Source organism: Lepidochelys kempii, chromosome 11, assembly GCF_965140265.1.
Source record: "Lepidochelys kempii isolate rLepKem1 chromosome 11, rLepKem1.hap2, whole genome shotgun sequence".
NCBI lineage: Eukaryota > Metazoa > Chordata > Testudines > Cheloniidae > Lepidochelys > Lepidochelys kempii.
In genome coordinates, this window is record NC_133266.1 from 32,247,911 (window position 1) to 32,263,609 (window position 15,699).

Here is a 15,699-nt window from a genome sequence, read left to right on the forward strand (position 1 = left end):
TCCTCATGGACAACACGGCCTTGATGTTCTATATCAATAGGCAAGGCGAGGCCAGATCCTCTGCCCTCTGCCGCGAAGCCCTCAGGCTGTGGGACTTTTTGTATAGCCCATGACATCTGCCTACAGGTCTTCCATCTGCTGGGCGCCCAGAACACTCAGGCAGATAGCTTGAGCAGGGACTTCTTCTCTCAGCACGAGAGGTCTCTCCACCCAGAGGTAGAGTACAGACTTTTCCAAGTGTGGGGAACTCCCCATGTGGACCTGTTCGTGACTCAGCAGAACCGTTGCTGTCCCCGGTTCTGCTCCGGGCCGGGAGAAGGAAGGGGCTGGGAAGGGGTGCTATCTCAGATTCCTTCCTCCTGTCCTGGTCCAGCCAGTTTCTCTATGCCTTTCCCCTGTTCCCGCTGATCAGCAGGGTCCTGGAAAAGATAGACGGACAAGGCCCAGGTTCTTCTTAGTGCCCCAGCATGGCCCAGGCAGCATTGGTACAGGACCCTCACAGGCCTGGCAGTTGCCCCACCGTGGCCATTGCCCTCCTGCCCAGACCTGCTCTCCCAGAATCAGGGCTGCCTTCTCCACCCCAACCTAGTGGCACTCCACCTCACAGCATGGCTGCTCAATGGTTAGGTAGGTAGGAAAGGACGTGCTCGGAAGGGGTTCAGTGCGTCCTCCTAGAAAGCAGGCAGCCCTCCACAAGCCAAGCCTACTTGGCAAAGTGGTCTCGTTTTTCCAGGTGGGCGGACAAGAGTTTCCCTGGTGGCTGCCCTGATCCATCTTATTCTGGATTACCTCCTTCACCTTAGAGCCCAGGGTCTGCCTCCCTCGTCAGTCAAGGTGCACCTGGCGGCCATATCGGCCTTCCATCCGCTGGTGCAGGGCCACATGGTATTCTCTGATACTATGACCGGCCGATTCCTTAAGGGGTTGGATCGTCTCTTCCCGTATGTTAGGCCCCCAGTCCCGCAGTGGACCTAAACCTGGTGTTGGCCCAACTCACGGGGCCCCCGTCTGAGCCACTAGCCACGTGCTCCTGGTCACACCTTTCGTGGAAGGTGGCCTTCCTGGTTGCGATCATGTCGGCTAGGTGGATCTTAGAACTCAGGGCCCTGACCTCCGAGCCCCCGTACACGGTGTTTCATAAATATAAGGTCCAGCTCCTCCCATACTCTTCGTTCCTCCCAAAAGTGGTCTCCGCCTATCACGAGTCAGGACATTTTTCTGCTGGTCCTCTGCCCCAAGCCCCATGCGTCCAGTGAGGAACGCCGCCTCCACACACTGGATGTGAGATGGGCTCTGGCTTTTTACCTGGAGTGGACTAAGCCATTCAGGAAGTCCTCGCAGCTGTTCATCGCTTCAGCCGAGTGCATGGAAGGTCGGCCAATCTCCACTCAACGGCTCTCCAACTGGATCACTTTGAGCATCTGTACCTGTTATGACCTGGTGGGACTCCCTCCGTCACCAATTGTGAGGGCACGCTCAACTAGGGCACAAGCCTTGTCGGCTGCCCATGTCCCCATTCAGGACATTTGTAGGGCTGCCACATGGTCTTCTGTCCACACGTTCACCTCTCATTATGCAATAGTCTCCCAGACTGGGGAGGACACTGGGTTCAGCAGGGCCCTACTCTGTCTCAAGAGTTTGTGAACTACCCACCTCCAACAGATGTAGCTTGGAATCACCTATTGTGGAATACACATGAGCAATCACTCAAAGAAGATAGTTACCTTTTCCGTAACTGATGTTCTTCGGGATGTGTTTCTCATGTCTACTCCACATCCCGCCCTCCTTCCCCTCTGTCGGAGTTGTCTGGCAAGGAGGAACTGAGGATGGGGGGAGCGCACAGCGCCCCTTATGCCACACCATGGAGAAGCCACTCTAGGGGTCATAAGGAGCACTCCCCTACCGGTATTACAAGGGGAAAAACTTCCGGCACCAGTGCACGTGGCGAGCACGCACATCTACTGTGGAATAGACATGAGCAACACATCTTGAAGAACACAAGTTACGGAAAAGGTAACTGTTTTTTTCTGCAGCAGTCAGCTACCTACAGTGATACTGTAATATTCAGCTGATCAGCTTGCTCAGATAGAGCTTTCACAGATTTTCAGGTTTTGTTCTGGAAGTTTTTTTTGTGTTATGGCAAGGGCCTCAAGTTCTGCCTTACCTGCTGAACTCTAGTCATATACAAATGCCAAGAGGCAGGGACTCAAATTAGTCATTTATTGATTATGTCCAGAATGGATGTTTCGATTTCTGTGTATCTTCTTTCCACCCTCTGCTGTAGTAACACTGTTTTCCCTGTTGTTTTTTTCTTGTGCCATGATTCCATTAGGCTCATCTTTCACACAATATAAATCAAGATAACTTTTCTAAAATTGAACAGAGCTTGGGGGGTGCCATTCAGCTAAATAAATTAGCTAAATTTTTTTGCTTTTTCTACAGTTTTCAGAGTAGCAGCCATGTTAGTCTGTATTCGCAAAAAGAAAAGGAGTACTTGTGGCACCTTAGAGACTAACAAATTTATTTGAGCATAAGCTTTCGTGAGCTACGGCTCACATTGTTTCTACAGTGTCATCTACAAAAATGTGATAACCTGACTTTCTTTTTTTAGGTTGTTGCCTACCACTATTGCCAAGCTGACAACACATATACATGTCTTGTCCCAGAATTTGTGCACAGTATTGCAGCTTTACTTTGCCGGTCACATCAGTTAACAGCATACAGAGATCTTCTGATAAAAGAGCCTCAGCTACAAAGTATGCTTAGCCTTAGGTCCTGTGTCCAAGATCCAGCAGCAGCTTTTAAAAGAGGAGTGTTGGAACCACTTGCAAACCTCAGGAAAGGTATGCCAAGTAGCAGTCTACTCAGAAACTTTCTCTGAACTTTATAAATGACCAAAAAACCCTAAAGTGATCTGATATACGTATTTAATTATCTGAGGGAGGTGATTAAATGTATAGGAATGACTTCACTAGCAGGAATGTTTTTCTTTAATGTCTTTCAGTTATAATCATTTTAGATGTCACTTGTAAGAATAGTAGACAATTTTCAGACAGAAGTATTTTAGTTATAAAATAATATCCTCCAATACCTAATATTAAAAGTAATGTTTTCATGACTTTTCTGAAAATGTCAGTGAAAACATGGTCACACTTATTGTTAAGGATACATTTATAAGTTATAGGCAGGACGCCTATCAGCCATTAAGGTTGCCCACCACTTCCCATTATAAAACCCAGTTTTTAGCTGTGTATAACTTTGCCATACTTTAACTGTCTAGGCTGAAATTTTCCATGCTGGGTGTCTGGCTCCGGTTGAATTTGGAAAACATCAGCCAAAGCAATTTGGTGTTTCTGAATACAAGGCAAAAAGAAAAAAATATATTTTGCCCATGTGACAAAATTCTGGTATCTTTTATTTGAAAAGCTCTAGCACTCCCATGCTGTGGAGCACTTGAAATTATGTAAATCTTGAAAATATGTGTGAGGGATCTGTCTTTTGCTGTTCTCATGAAAATCCACTCAAATTTGGCCAAATTGTAAGTCTTTGAAAAATCACAGTTCATGCATGCTCAGTAGAAACTTCTTAGATTTTAGCAGCTAAATTCCCCAAGATTCCATCTGCACTGGTCATGGTCCAGCCCAGGGCTGAGCAGGACTCTCCCTGTAATTACCGCACAGACCTGCTATGTGCCATGCCAGGGCTGGGTCTGAGCACCTGAGCTGAAAGCAGAAAGCCCGTCTCCCCCATGCTCTTGATGACCTCCCTGCTGGGCCCAGGCAGCATGCATGAGGAAGCTGCCCAATTCAAATGCAGAGGAGACAAAAGCCAGACCTCCAGGGAGATGTGGGGAGAGTAGATTGGGACAAGGAACCTGGGTGTGGTGGGGATTGGAGGCTGCTGGGGGCAGGGGAAAAGGAAAAGGGAGAGTGGGACTAGAAGTTGGGATGTAGGGGGTGTGAGTGATGGTGACTGAGATTGGATGAGGAGTCAGGGATTGTAATTGAGGAACAGTGGGTGGGGGAGGGAAAAGGTAAGATGGGAGAAAAGGCAGATATGATGAGGAGCCAGGTTGTGGGGGAAGGACTGAGACAAGGAGCTGGGGTTTGGGGAGGATGGGGAGTGTGGGATAGACTGTTGTGGTGCGTTGAAAGGGGTGAGGCTAGGACTTATTGGGACTTGAATGAGAAGCCTGAATGTAGTGGAGTCTGGGACTAAAGTAGGTGAGGACAATGGGGCTGAGATAAGGATTTGTGGTGAGGAAAGGACTGAGTGGGTGGGGATGAAGGGGTCCCTCTCTGAAGGAGTATGCAGAAGAGTTTTGGCCCACTAGAGCATGCTATCCTCCAGAGCTTGGAATGGAGCCCAGGATTCCCAAGTCTCACCATTGTTTTGTTGTCAGCAAATAACTGTGAAACCCACTGGTAAAGTATCTCTCATCCCTCTTTAGTGCTGGTCCGCATAGAGGGTGACGACACACTACTGCTATTAGTTACACCATAGCTGAAGTGGCAGAGTGTGCTCTTTTAAAAAACATAGGAAATTACATACAAAAAGTTATGTTAAAAGAACATTATAAAATAGAAAAGTCAAGTGGCCCAAAATTAGAAATGTCATAATTAAGATTGCCTGTGGAACATTAATTCAGCCCCTTTGTGCATATGCATTATCATACTTTCCTTAATTCTGTGGTCACATACTGTTTTTTCCACAGGATCCTTACCTCATATGGTGCACAGAATGGACAGTGCTCACTTAATGAGCAGCTATGTTTTGTTCTCTTTTTTCAATAACTTGCCCCATGTCTTATTTACATAGGTGTTTTGTGTTATAATGTTTTGTAAAGGTTTAATAAATTATTAATAAAAGTTCTAATAAATGGTTATTTGTTAGAATCTAAGGGTCAGTAAGTGCTTGTAATTACATATGGAACCTTCTATTGATGTGTTTATAACCATCTAGAACACCTACTACTCATGTCTTTAACATGCTTGTAACATCTGTTAATCATTTAACCTTTTCAATATACCATTTACAAAATGGAGCTTTAATATAAAGTGTGACCAAAACACAGCTGGAAATGTGTAGAAGTTCCCCTGCAGTATTTGTAACCCAGACATTGCAGCATAGTGCTAGTCATAAGATCTAGAAAATGAAACTATGAACTATTTTCGTTGGCTAAAGAGGGCAAAGTGCCAAAAAGCAGACAAACAGCATAAATAGTAAATTAGATTTTAAAAATTCAATTTTAATCTAAAGTGAGATTAGTGACGGTGGTGATTTTTGGTTGGATATTCTGACTTGCAAAATTTCTCCTGATGTATATAAAGTTACCTTTACTGCCAAGATTTTCAAAATTGTGCAGAAAAATGTGCAATCTCCTGTTGTTTTTTACTTTTGTTATTCAGAGCAGAGAATTCCAGAGGAAGAATACATCATTTTGATAGATGGTTTAAATGAGGCTGAATTCCACAAACCTGATTACGGTGACACACTTTCTTCATTTATCACAAACATTATCTCTAAATTTCCTTCCTGGTTGAAGCTGATTGTGACTGTAAGAACTAACTTTCAGGTAAAAATCATATTTTTAGTTTAGCTTATTTTTCTCTTAAAAGTGACCTTTTACACTGCTATAATTATATTACTTTGAATTAATGCACTTTTAGATGAATTCAAAGACATAAATAAAAATTGTGCCATGTGTTCTTTCTTTATGGTGGATAAATAGTTTTTTTTCTGGAGTATGCCAATGAGATAAGTGACAAAACATGAGCTACAGTTTTCTTAGACCTCAGGTGAGATGAGAATGGGATATTGAATCACTAGAAGTTAGGAATTCTCAACATCTTATAGAAATTGAGGTGGTTAGTTCCTAACTAAAGATTGATTTATTTGGGATTTCTCCTGAAAGGATCACCCATTTAGAAGTCGTCTTTCTCTAATACATAGTCCGTGAAACAACTATCTGGATTCTGGGAGGTTTGCAGCTACAGTGTTTTCATAATGTCAATGCCCCCAGACTGAAAGTTCAGCTTTTTTTATCAATTTAGCTGTTTTTAATTAAATAGGAAATGCATTATATTATAAAGGTGCTCATTTATACTAAAGATGTTTGCAAAGTTTGCTAGACTATACAAATATGTATTGATCTGCCTGAAAAGCAGTTGTATGTCTATCATCTGAATTACTGTTTTTTATGTACCATAAATGTGTGTTCAGGTAAAACCACTATACCTAGATGATCCATTCTGTAACTGTCAGTTCTCCTTAACTAAGTAGTCATGCATGCCCAGTCAGTACTTGGATGGGAGACTTCCGAGGAACACCTGCTGCAGGAAGTGGTGGTGATGGTGCTCTTCTCTCTGGGTCATTACTGAACTATTTGTAAGCAAAGAGATGTAAAACTGTTTCCTGGCCAAATTCCAGTTCTAGTAACTTTGTATTCTGCTGCCCTAAATTTGAAATGACCACTATATATCCTTCATCTACCCTTCAGGGGTTGGTTAATAAAGTGTTTTGAGATTCTCAGAAAAAAGATGATGGTAGTGTAAAAATATAAAATGTTGTGTTACCTGTTGTCAGGTTACTATATCTACAAGAGCATACTAGAGCTAATAGATCTTTCTCATCTCTATCTAATGCCTCTCACAAAAGAAAAATATAGTGAAGCTAGACTGAATTTTCAATTCTGAAATGCTATAATGCGCGTGTGTATGTATGTGTTGTTCTGTTGCAGGAAAATACGAGTTCACTACCCTTTTTCAAAATATCCCTAGATGACTTCCCAGATAACAAAGAAATCCATGGTGATTTGAATTCATATATTCAATACAGGATCAATAGCAGTCAGGAAATTATAAACAATATAGCTTTAAATGGGAAAGCTGATGCAGCCATAATCGGGAAAGTGAGTAACCACCTGATCGTGAAGAGCTTGGGATCTTATCTCTATTTGAAACTGACACTGGATCTTTTTCAGAAAGGTCACTTAGTGATAAAAAGTGCAAGCTACAAGGTAGTTCCTGTGTCTCTATCAGAACTTTATTTGCTCCAGTGCAACATGAAGTTCATGACCAACTCTGCTTTTGAGAGAGCACTGCCCGTGTTAAATGTGGCTCTAGCATCCCTTCATCCCATGACAGATGACCAGATTTTCCAAGCTATTAATGCTGGTCAGATAAATGGTGAACAGGACTGGGAAGACTTCCAACAGAGGATGGAGGCCCTTTCGTATTTCCTGATAAAAAGGCGTGACAAAACACGTATGTTCTGCCATCCTTCCTTCAGGGAATGGCTTGTTTGGAGAGCGGATGGTGAAAATACAAACTTCTTATGTGAGCCAAGGTAAATTAAGGCTGTAATAAGGTGTAATATGTACAGATAGCTGCTGTTACAGATTTTACTAATCAATTTTGATCACTGATGGGGGGAGAGTAATGTTAAACAGATGCATTTTTTTCAAAGGAAAAGCTGTGCATATTTAGAGCCAAGTTTTGTCTTCTGATGCCTAGATGTAACTCCTGATGGAGTCAATGAGAACTGGGCCTATATATCTGAGAGCAAAATGTACCCTTAGTAATAGTTAAGCTGTGTGATTTCACTACGTTGGTGAAGAAGTATAATTTATGAGAAGCCTCCTATTTTTATCACCTTGGCAAAATCTGCAATAGGAAAATACTGTAAGGCTTCTTACAAACTCCGAATTTGAAAGCTACTTTTTCTACTGGGAAATAGGGCAATAGATCATTTTGTCTAATTTTCTTCTGTTTTTTTTTTTAAATTACTGAGACATTCTCAGTCTCATTATTTCAATTTGACCCTTCTACTCCCCTTTCTTGGGTTGTATAGTATGGGTCATGTAGGTCAGAGCCACTGAAAAACACTGTGTGTGCACATTTTGCCAGTCTGCATTGTCCATTTTGCCACACTATTCAGGGCGTTGGAGTTTAGTCCTTTTAAAAACATGTTAGGATCATCACTCATACATAAAGTAGATTTTGGTGATAATTCTAAACATGGATTTACCAGTATTGCACCCAGCTACCTCAGAATTTTAAGAATTCAGTTCTCCTGCGTTTTACAAAACCATGGGTTGTACATGATAAAACTGATCTAATAACACTGGAATAGTGTAGTTATGTAAAATTCACCACTCTGTGTTTGTATGTTAGGCATATGTTTCAAGCTGGTGGTGGTTTTTGTGTCTGCGTGTGTGTGTTTTTATTTTATTACGAAAAGAAAAGGATGCTCTGTCATTTTTTAAAGGGGCTTGAGGATTTTAACAGAATTTCATATCTTATTAGAGGTATGGAAAGATGCAACAGTCAGATTTAGCAGAACACTGCAATATCTATTTACAGTGTCTTGTTGACCTCACCCCTTCCATCTCCAGTCAATGGAGATTCTGATCTGGTGCTTGAGACCTGAACGCTTTTCATGAGGCTACTCTTTAGATTTCCCATGACCCTGTTCAATTCAGATATATTCTTTTAGAAGTGAATTCACTGTACTTAGAGACAGAGCTCTGTTGTCTCCTCTCCTAATGTCAAAACTTATGAACTTAGGACAGGTTTCAGAGTAACAGCCGTGTTAGTCTGTATTCGCAAAAAGAAAAGGAGTACTTGTGGCACCTTAGAGACTAACCAATTTATTTGAGCATGAGCTTTCATCATCCGATGAAGTGAGCTGTAGCTCATGAAAGCTCATGCTCAAATAAATTGGTTAGTCTCTAAGGTGCCACAAGTACTCCTTTTCTTTTTGCGAACTTAGGACAAGTATTAAAAAGTTTTCTCTCTTGTGACATTTGAAGGTTTTAATATTTAAATTGACACATGGAGATATTTTAAAAGTTTAATTGGGTGAAACAAAAAACGTTGAAGTTTGCATGACATAAATGTATGAACGTATTGGGTGATGTAACTAAATCTTTACTAAATATATGTGCTGCTCTCTCATTTCCTTCCTTTTGTTAGGAATGGGCATGCTCTACTGGCATTCATGTTTTCTCGGCAAGAGGGAAAATTAAATCGCCAGCAAACGATGGAACTTGGTCATCACATTCTTAAAGCGCACATTTTCAAGGTAAAATCCACATATTTTAAAAACACAGTTGTATGATATCAGAATAAATGCACAGGTGTCTGAGATGATTCCAGACTGGTTGCTTTAATAGTTACAAACCACCTTTATAAACACCTAATATTCTTACAAATAAAGTGATCCCTTTTATGCCTCATCCACATAAAGAAATGTAAATTCTCTCTGCAATCCTATTTCTAAAAGTATCTCTTTATTTTATAATTTCTCCCAGGGTCTGAGTAAAAAAACTGGAATTTCTTCCAGTCACCTTCAAGCCCTGTGGATTGGATATAGCACAGATGGATTGTCAGCTGCCCTTGCTTCTCTGAGAAATCTCTATACACCTAATGTGAAGGTAAGAAAATAAGAATTATGAACTGAGGATGCCACCTGAATCACAAATGGGTCTGATCTTGCACCGATGAAATCAGTGGGAGTTTGCCACTGACTTCAGTGAGGACAGAATTAGACCTAATGTGAAAATATCATGCATAATTAAAACACCAGTGATGACTAAATATCATCCAGAGATGGTCTGTGAATAATATTTAAGTGCTATGAAGTCAGCAAAGGGAGAAGTAAAGGTTTGCTTTTCTAGGGCCAACTTATAAATTGCAATGAATACCTTAAGATTGTTTTTGCCCAGAAAGTCAATGTATTTTTAAAATAGACACTGAGAATCTGGAGGACATTACTCAACAAATCATAAACATTTTTATGAGATTAAATATCAGACCAAATTTATGGGAAGGTACCCTTGTAAATTTGTTGCCCTGCAGCTGAATGAATGCTATCTGTGTTGTGCTCTTTTTTAGCTTTTATGTTTTATTGGGGAATTTGGCTTCCGTGACTATCAGAAACAGTCTGTTCTTCACTCTGTTGCGTTTTATCTCCTTTTGGATTATTCCTAAAACTTAATCCAAATGGATATTTAATACATGAATCAATTTAAACAAAATAGAAACAAATCTCTACCCCAAGAAGCAATTTTACTCCAGAATAGAAATGTCAGAGACTCCATGAAGTCTACTAGGAATTTTGCTGTTGCTATCAATTTTACAAAAAATTTTACAAAGGCATTTGGATTACTGTGGTGATGGGCAGCAGTTTAAAACCCTGACACAGAGAGAGAGAGTAGAAAATGTGCTGAGTTTAAACATTAAACTGAGAAGATCTGAATTTCAACAGATTGCATGGATGCATAGTCAAGTATGAAGACTCCTGATTTCCACACCTGTTTCTATTTTTTACTTCGGGACAGATCACTTAATGCCTCAGTTTACCCGTCTGTAAAATGGATGTGGTGCTTAGTTGTTTGTAAAGTCATTTGAGATGCTATGTTAAAAGCTAAGTATTATTTTATCACAAATGATTCCCTGTGGGAGGAATTGAAAATAAAACCCACCCATCTAACAGGTGTTGTGAGGTGGTCCAATATATATTGGGTCCGTAGTTGTTATTTATATAACTTAAATTTAATCTCATTTATCTTGACTCTTCTGAAACTTTGCTGAAACAGCTAATGTGGGATCATTTTAAAGACTGTGTGTTTAATAGGTATTGTAAACTATCTGTTTTTGCAGAAATCCGTGTAAATTATTTGTGGCACCATGTTGTCTTAACTGTATTGGTTGGCTTTGTACATCCACTGTTTTTTAAAACAGAACTTGCATAAATTATGCATGTAATTAAAGGAATTTTCACAATCATAATGGTGAATGAATATCTACAGTTCTTCTGGATACTAGAGTTTGTTGAGGGGTATTTCTGTGAAAAGCCTTAATTCATACAAAAATCTTTCACTGGTTGATTTTCATTTCAGCAGAGAGCTGATAATGTCATAGATGCCAACGTTTAATTACAGCCTAAAAAACAGTGTTCTTTTAAAGGAAAATATTTTTAATATATAATTTAAAGCAAGTCATAAATTGGCTGGAGAAAACCCATATATTGGAAAATGAGTTCAAAATATGCCCTTGCCAGTAAGGTTAAGTATAGTTCTTCTGACTATAATTCCACAACCGTGCAATTTTATTTGGTAATTGTACAAAACCTTATTTTTTGAAAATCTGACATAAATGTGCAGGAACTTCAGTTACAGATTCTTCTGTTTAAATCTTACTATTGATTGTGTCTTGGAGACTGATCCAATTCTCATTAAAGTCAGTGGAGTCTTTCCCTCCATTTTGACTGCCCACATTTATGTCTGAGTGAGCGCTATATTGACAATTTATCAGGAGCCCAAGGACCACACCCAGTTTACTAATTTAGAGCAGAATTCAGTCTTCCTTGTCTTAAATATGCTGAAGTGTAGTACCAAAGGTTAGTTTCTAGCATGTGATGACCTATTTTAAACTATACAGATCCAGCATGGAGAAGGAGTTGTGTCCCTTCCTGAGGTTCAGTATACTCCTCCCTCTTCCTCCTATGAATGCTAATGCAGGGGAGTGTGACATGGCCTTGTCTGTCTTTACCCCAATTGCAGTAGACTGTGCCTCAAGGGGTGCAGAGAGAGACCAGGCAAACATAAGGGGAAAGGAAACTCCTTATACTCACTGCTCTCACTTTGCTCATACTAAGAGCCATCTACAATCTGGCTGTTGATTAAAACAGAAAAAAATTGCTAGCCATTTAGCTGTCATTTACCCACATAGTCAGACCTTGGCTGTGGTTTAATTGTAATATTAAAAAGAAGAAACCCCTGACTTGAAACACGTATGCCTGTTTCAGATATTTTCAAATATGCCAGTAAAACCCTAAAGTGCAAATGAATAAGAGAAACAGTAAGGCATTGAAACCATAGTGATGTCAACTAGAGGTAATAATAGATTTCATAGTTGACCATTTTAGGGACCTATCCTATAAATATGTATGCATGTGAGTAACTGTATTTGCAGGACTAGGCCTTTAGATTGCCCTTCTTTTGTGTGTTATCTGGATTTTCATAATTTTAGCACATTTCTTTTATGTCTGTGTTTTACGGTTAGAGAAGAATTTAACAGTAACTTTAAGCCAAATTCACCTACCCTAAAATTATTATATTCTGCTGGAAGGTGTCATTCATAGCAATTTAAAAAGGGGGGGCGGGAATCCTTCCATTTCCAAGACAGTAAATTAAGCTAGTCAATGTTTTTGTGGACCTGACGCACATGTTTTCTGTTCTTGTACTTTCCTGCTGATTCTTCAGCAAATTTAGTTGGGGTTGGTCCTGCTTTGAGCAGGGAGTTGGACTAGATGACCTCCTGAGGTCTCTTCCAACCCTAATCTTCTATGATTCTCTGAAACTAACTCTGGCCCAGTGATGCCAAAATCTTAACAACTGGTTCCCTCCTCACCCCACGATGGGGTCGTAGCCCGCCCCCGCCCCCTGGGACTCCTGCCTCATCCACCCCCCCACGTTCTTTGATGCCTCCCTGCCCCCCCCCCCAGGACCCCTGTCCCATCCATCCCCCTCCCCTGTTTGCCCCCAGAACCAGGCAGGAAGGTCTCATGGGCCACCATAGTGGGTGCCCACTGCACCCCGCCCCTAAGAGCCAGAGGGACCTGCCGGGGGGCGAGGTGGGGAGTCCCGGCGGTGCTTACCTGGGGCGGCTCCCAGGAAGCATCTGGCAGGTCCCTCTGGCTCCGAGGGGCAGGGTAGCGTAGCTGGGGGGGAGCAGGGGGAGTGGCTGCTCCCCCCACCGATCACATCAAAAGTGGTGCCATAGGCACCGACTCCCTGGGTGCTCCGGGACTGGAGCACCCATGGGGAATATTTGGTGGGTGCAGAGCACCCACCGGCAGCTCCCCGCCCCGCGCCTGGCCCCAGCTCACCTCCATTCCGCCTCCACCTCCTCCCCTGAACACGCCACCGCGCTCTGCTTCTCCGCCCCCGCCCAGTTTCCCACAGATCAGCTGTTCGCGAGGGAAGCCAGGGAGGGCTGAGAAGCAAGCGGTGGGGCCTAGCTTTGTGCTCATATCGGTGATGTGGTAAGGCAAGTAAGGGAACAAAGCTATGCACACAGAAAACATGCTAATTTCAAGGAACACAATCTGTGTTTTGCGAAATGGAAAAAATCATGATCTGCAGGGAAATAATTGTTGTTTTCTGAGAGGGAACAAACAAAGATACCATGGGGAACTTTAAAGATGAAAGAGGTAAAATTGGGGAAAGTGGGAGGTGTAGGGTCCATTATTGGAATTGCTAACGCAGGGAGGGGAGAAGGTTGCAATTTTGGCCAACTGCTAAGTGTTTTCAAAGGTGTTTTTTGTGTAATGATATATGTTGTGCCATGGTAACAGATGAAACCATAATGGTGAAGGCGATATAAAGATTTTAAAGTTCATGATATTGTGGATTTATAGCTAGAACTTATAGCTAGTAACCCAAAGATATAACTGCTAACCAATGGCTTTTAAACTTTTTTTACTTCACATTAGTATCAATATGTAATAAATTCAGTTTCCATTTATAATTTTAATACCAAAATCAGAATAGAAAATGAGATACTTCTGTAGCCTCTCGATGATATGCTATGATAAATGTGGAGAAAAAATAGCTTGTTTAAATTTTCCTTCAGGTGAGTCGTCTGCTGATCTTGGGGGGAGCAAATGTGAATTACAGGACTGAAGTTCTAAATAATGCTCCAATACTGTGTGTTGAGTCTCACCTTGGTCATGAAGAAATGGTCACTCTTCTGGTGGAATTCGGAGCTGCTCTTGATGGGACATCTGAAAATGGAATGACTCCACTTAGCTATGCAGCAGCTGCAGGTCACATGAACTTGGTTTCATTGCTCTGCAAAAAGGGTGCAAGGGTAAGCTATGACACCAAAGGATGTTTTTAACTACAGTACTCATGGCTAAGAAAATATTGTATAGGCATGTTTTATTATATTTATTAGCAATTTATATAGAGTATGGTGTGTACATATCATTTTTGGAAAAAAAAAAACCCCAGATAACAAAGGCTTATACATTCTTATATAGATCCTTGCCCTGAAGAGCTTACAATAGAAAGCTGTGATTCATATATGTAATTATCTTTACACTTGTGAGTCGTCCCATTGAATTTAATGGAACTATTTACATGTATAAACCTCTCCCAGATTGTGGCCGAAGAGCTGAAGCTGACTGATGAAATCAGTGGCAGTTGCAGATGTCCTGGGGCAGGCCCCAAGTTTGTGATGAGCAATCAATGTCATGACAATTGGGGAGGGAAATAAGAGTGGAATTGCAATAAGGGGAGAGGAAACATGTTCATGGGCGAGCATATTTGTTTATTTCCTACTTGCAATCATTTCATAGTGGTTTATTGTTGTTTTTCCATTTAATTGTATTCCTTTCTCATGTTGGTGTAGATAGATCCCAACCCTTCCTAATTTTCCGTAATCCTTCCAATTTTTGCTCGTAATTACGAAACTACGAATTCAGGTTTAAAACTACTACATTTGCAAGCACACATTTTATACATATATAAAACACATGTGTGTGGGTCATTCACCACCACTCAGGTCCAACAAACAGCAAATATTGCTGGGGCATTAGGGGGCATTCTTTTCTACTTGTGGCACATGCATAGATTGCACAGTGAGGGTCTGACTGGAGGCAAGCTGCAGTGATTTTGAATGGGTTTTGGCATTGCTGGATTTACTGACCAAGCCACAGGCTGTGTATTGCTCTCTAACTGCCCTGTGTGGACTCTGATGGTGCACTTTAGGACCTACAGCACTCCAGCAGGGTCTACACAGAGCAGTTAAAGTGCAACATGTGGCCTGAGTGGTGACTCCAGCACCCAAACCCCACTGGCAATGGCCGTGGCTTGCCTTCTGTGAGACCCTTACTGCGCAGTCTGCAGCAGAGGATAAGCTATAGGGGCAGGAGGAGGAGGAGAGGAAACATGACAGAGGAGGGAGAAGAGGATCATACCAGGAAGGAGGTTCAGCCATGGGACTGGCCAAGGTAATTAAGGGCCTCTCTAGGTGGCATAAGAGGGTAGCTTTCCTAGGGCTGATTCTCCCCTTCTTCCTGTTCAGGAGTAGGAGCCCAGGCTCCCTCCCTTGTCCATAGATAGGGAGGGTGCTGGGAGAGATGTCCCATTTTCTGTGAGGGGAGAGGAGTGGAGGAGGAGAGCAAGAGGTCCCAGGCCGGGGGAAGAGAGTTCTAAGCAACCTCCCTGATTCGTCATCAGCTGTTTTCATAAACATCTGTAAAAGTCTCAAAGCAAGATTGGCGTCTCTGGCCGAGTGCAAATACAAAGATACAAAGCACTCAAGTGGAAATTAGTGCGGGGGAGATAGCCAAAATAAAGGAGGTTGGAGGAAGGATTTGAAGGAGAGAAGTTACAATTACTTGGTGTGCAGGAGGAGAGAAATTGTTTCAGGCGTACGTAGGGACATGTATGTGGGAGAGAGAAGACATAGAGTGGAAGAAGGAAGTAAATAGAGAATGCAAATATACGTGGAACTAGGCGAGTACAGGATATGAGAATGAGAGAACAAAGGCTGAGATGTACGTATGGTGCAGAGCTGTGGAGAACTTTGAAGATGAGGAATGTTGATTGATTGATCAGCGTTTTCCTGAGATGTTTTTATATACTGATTTATTAGGGTTTCATTTATTTCTCCTGTGTCAAATTAT

At 41.7% G+C, this 15,699-nt stretch overlaps 1 protein-coding gene across 12 annotated transcripts in view; it reads left to right on the forward strand.

Annotated features, from left to right (window-relative positions):
- TANC1 (tetratricopeptide repeat, ankyrin repeat and coiled-coil containing 1) overlaps positions 1-15,699 on the forward strand; it is a 216,154-nt gene that overhangs the window by 150,598 nt on the left and 49,857 nt on the right. For all 12 annotated transcript variants that reach the window (XM_073305546.1, XM_073305545.1, XM_073305550.1 and 9 more), the window contains 6 exons: positions 2,612-2,843; positions 5,409-5,575; positions 6,740-7,347; positions 8,976-9,084; positions 9,314-9,436; positions 13,641-13,877. In XM_073305546.1, coding sequence (XP_073161647.1) covers positions 2,612-2,843; positions 5,409-5,575; positions 6,740-7,347; positions 8,976-9,084; positions 9,314-9,436; positions 13,641-13,877 — 1,476 coding nt within the window. The remainder of the gene's footprint in view (positions 1-2,611; positions 2,844-5,408; positions 5,576-6,739; positions 7,348-8,975; positions 9,085-9,313; positions 9,437-13,640; positions 13,878-15,699) is intronic.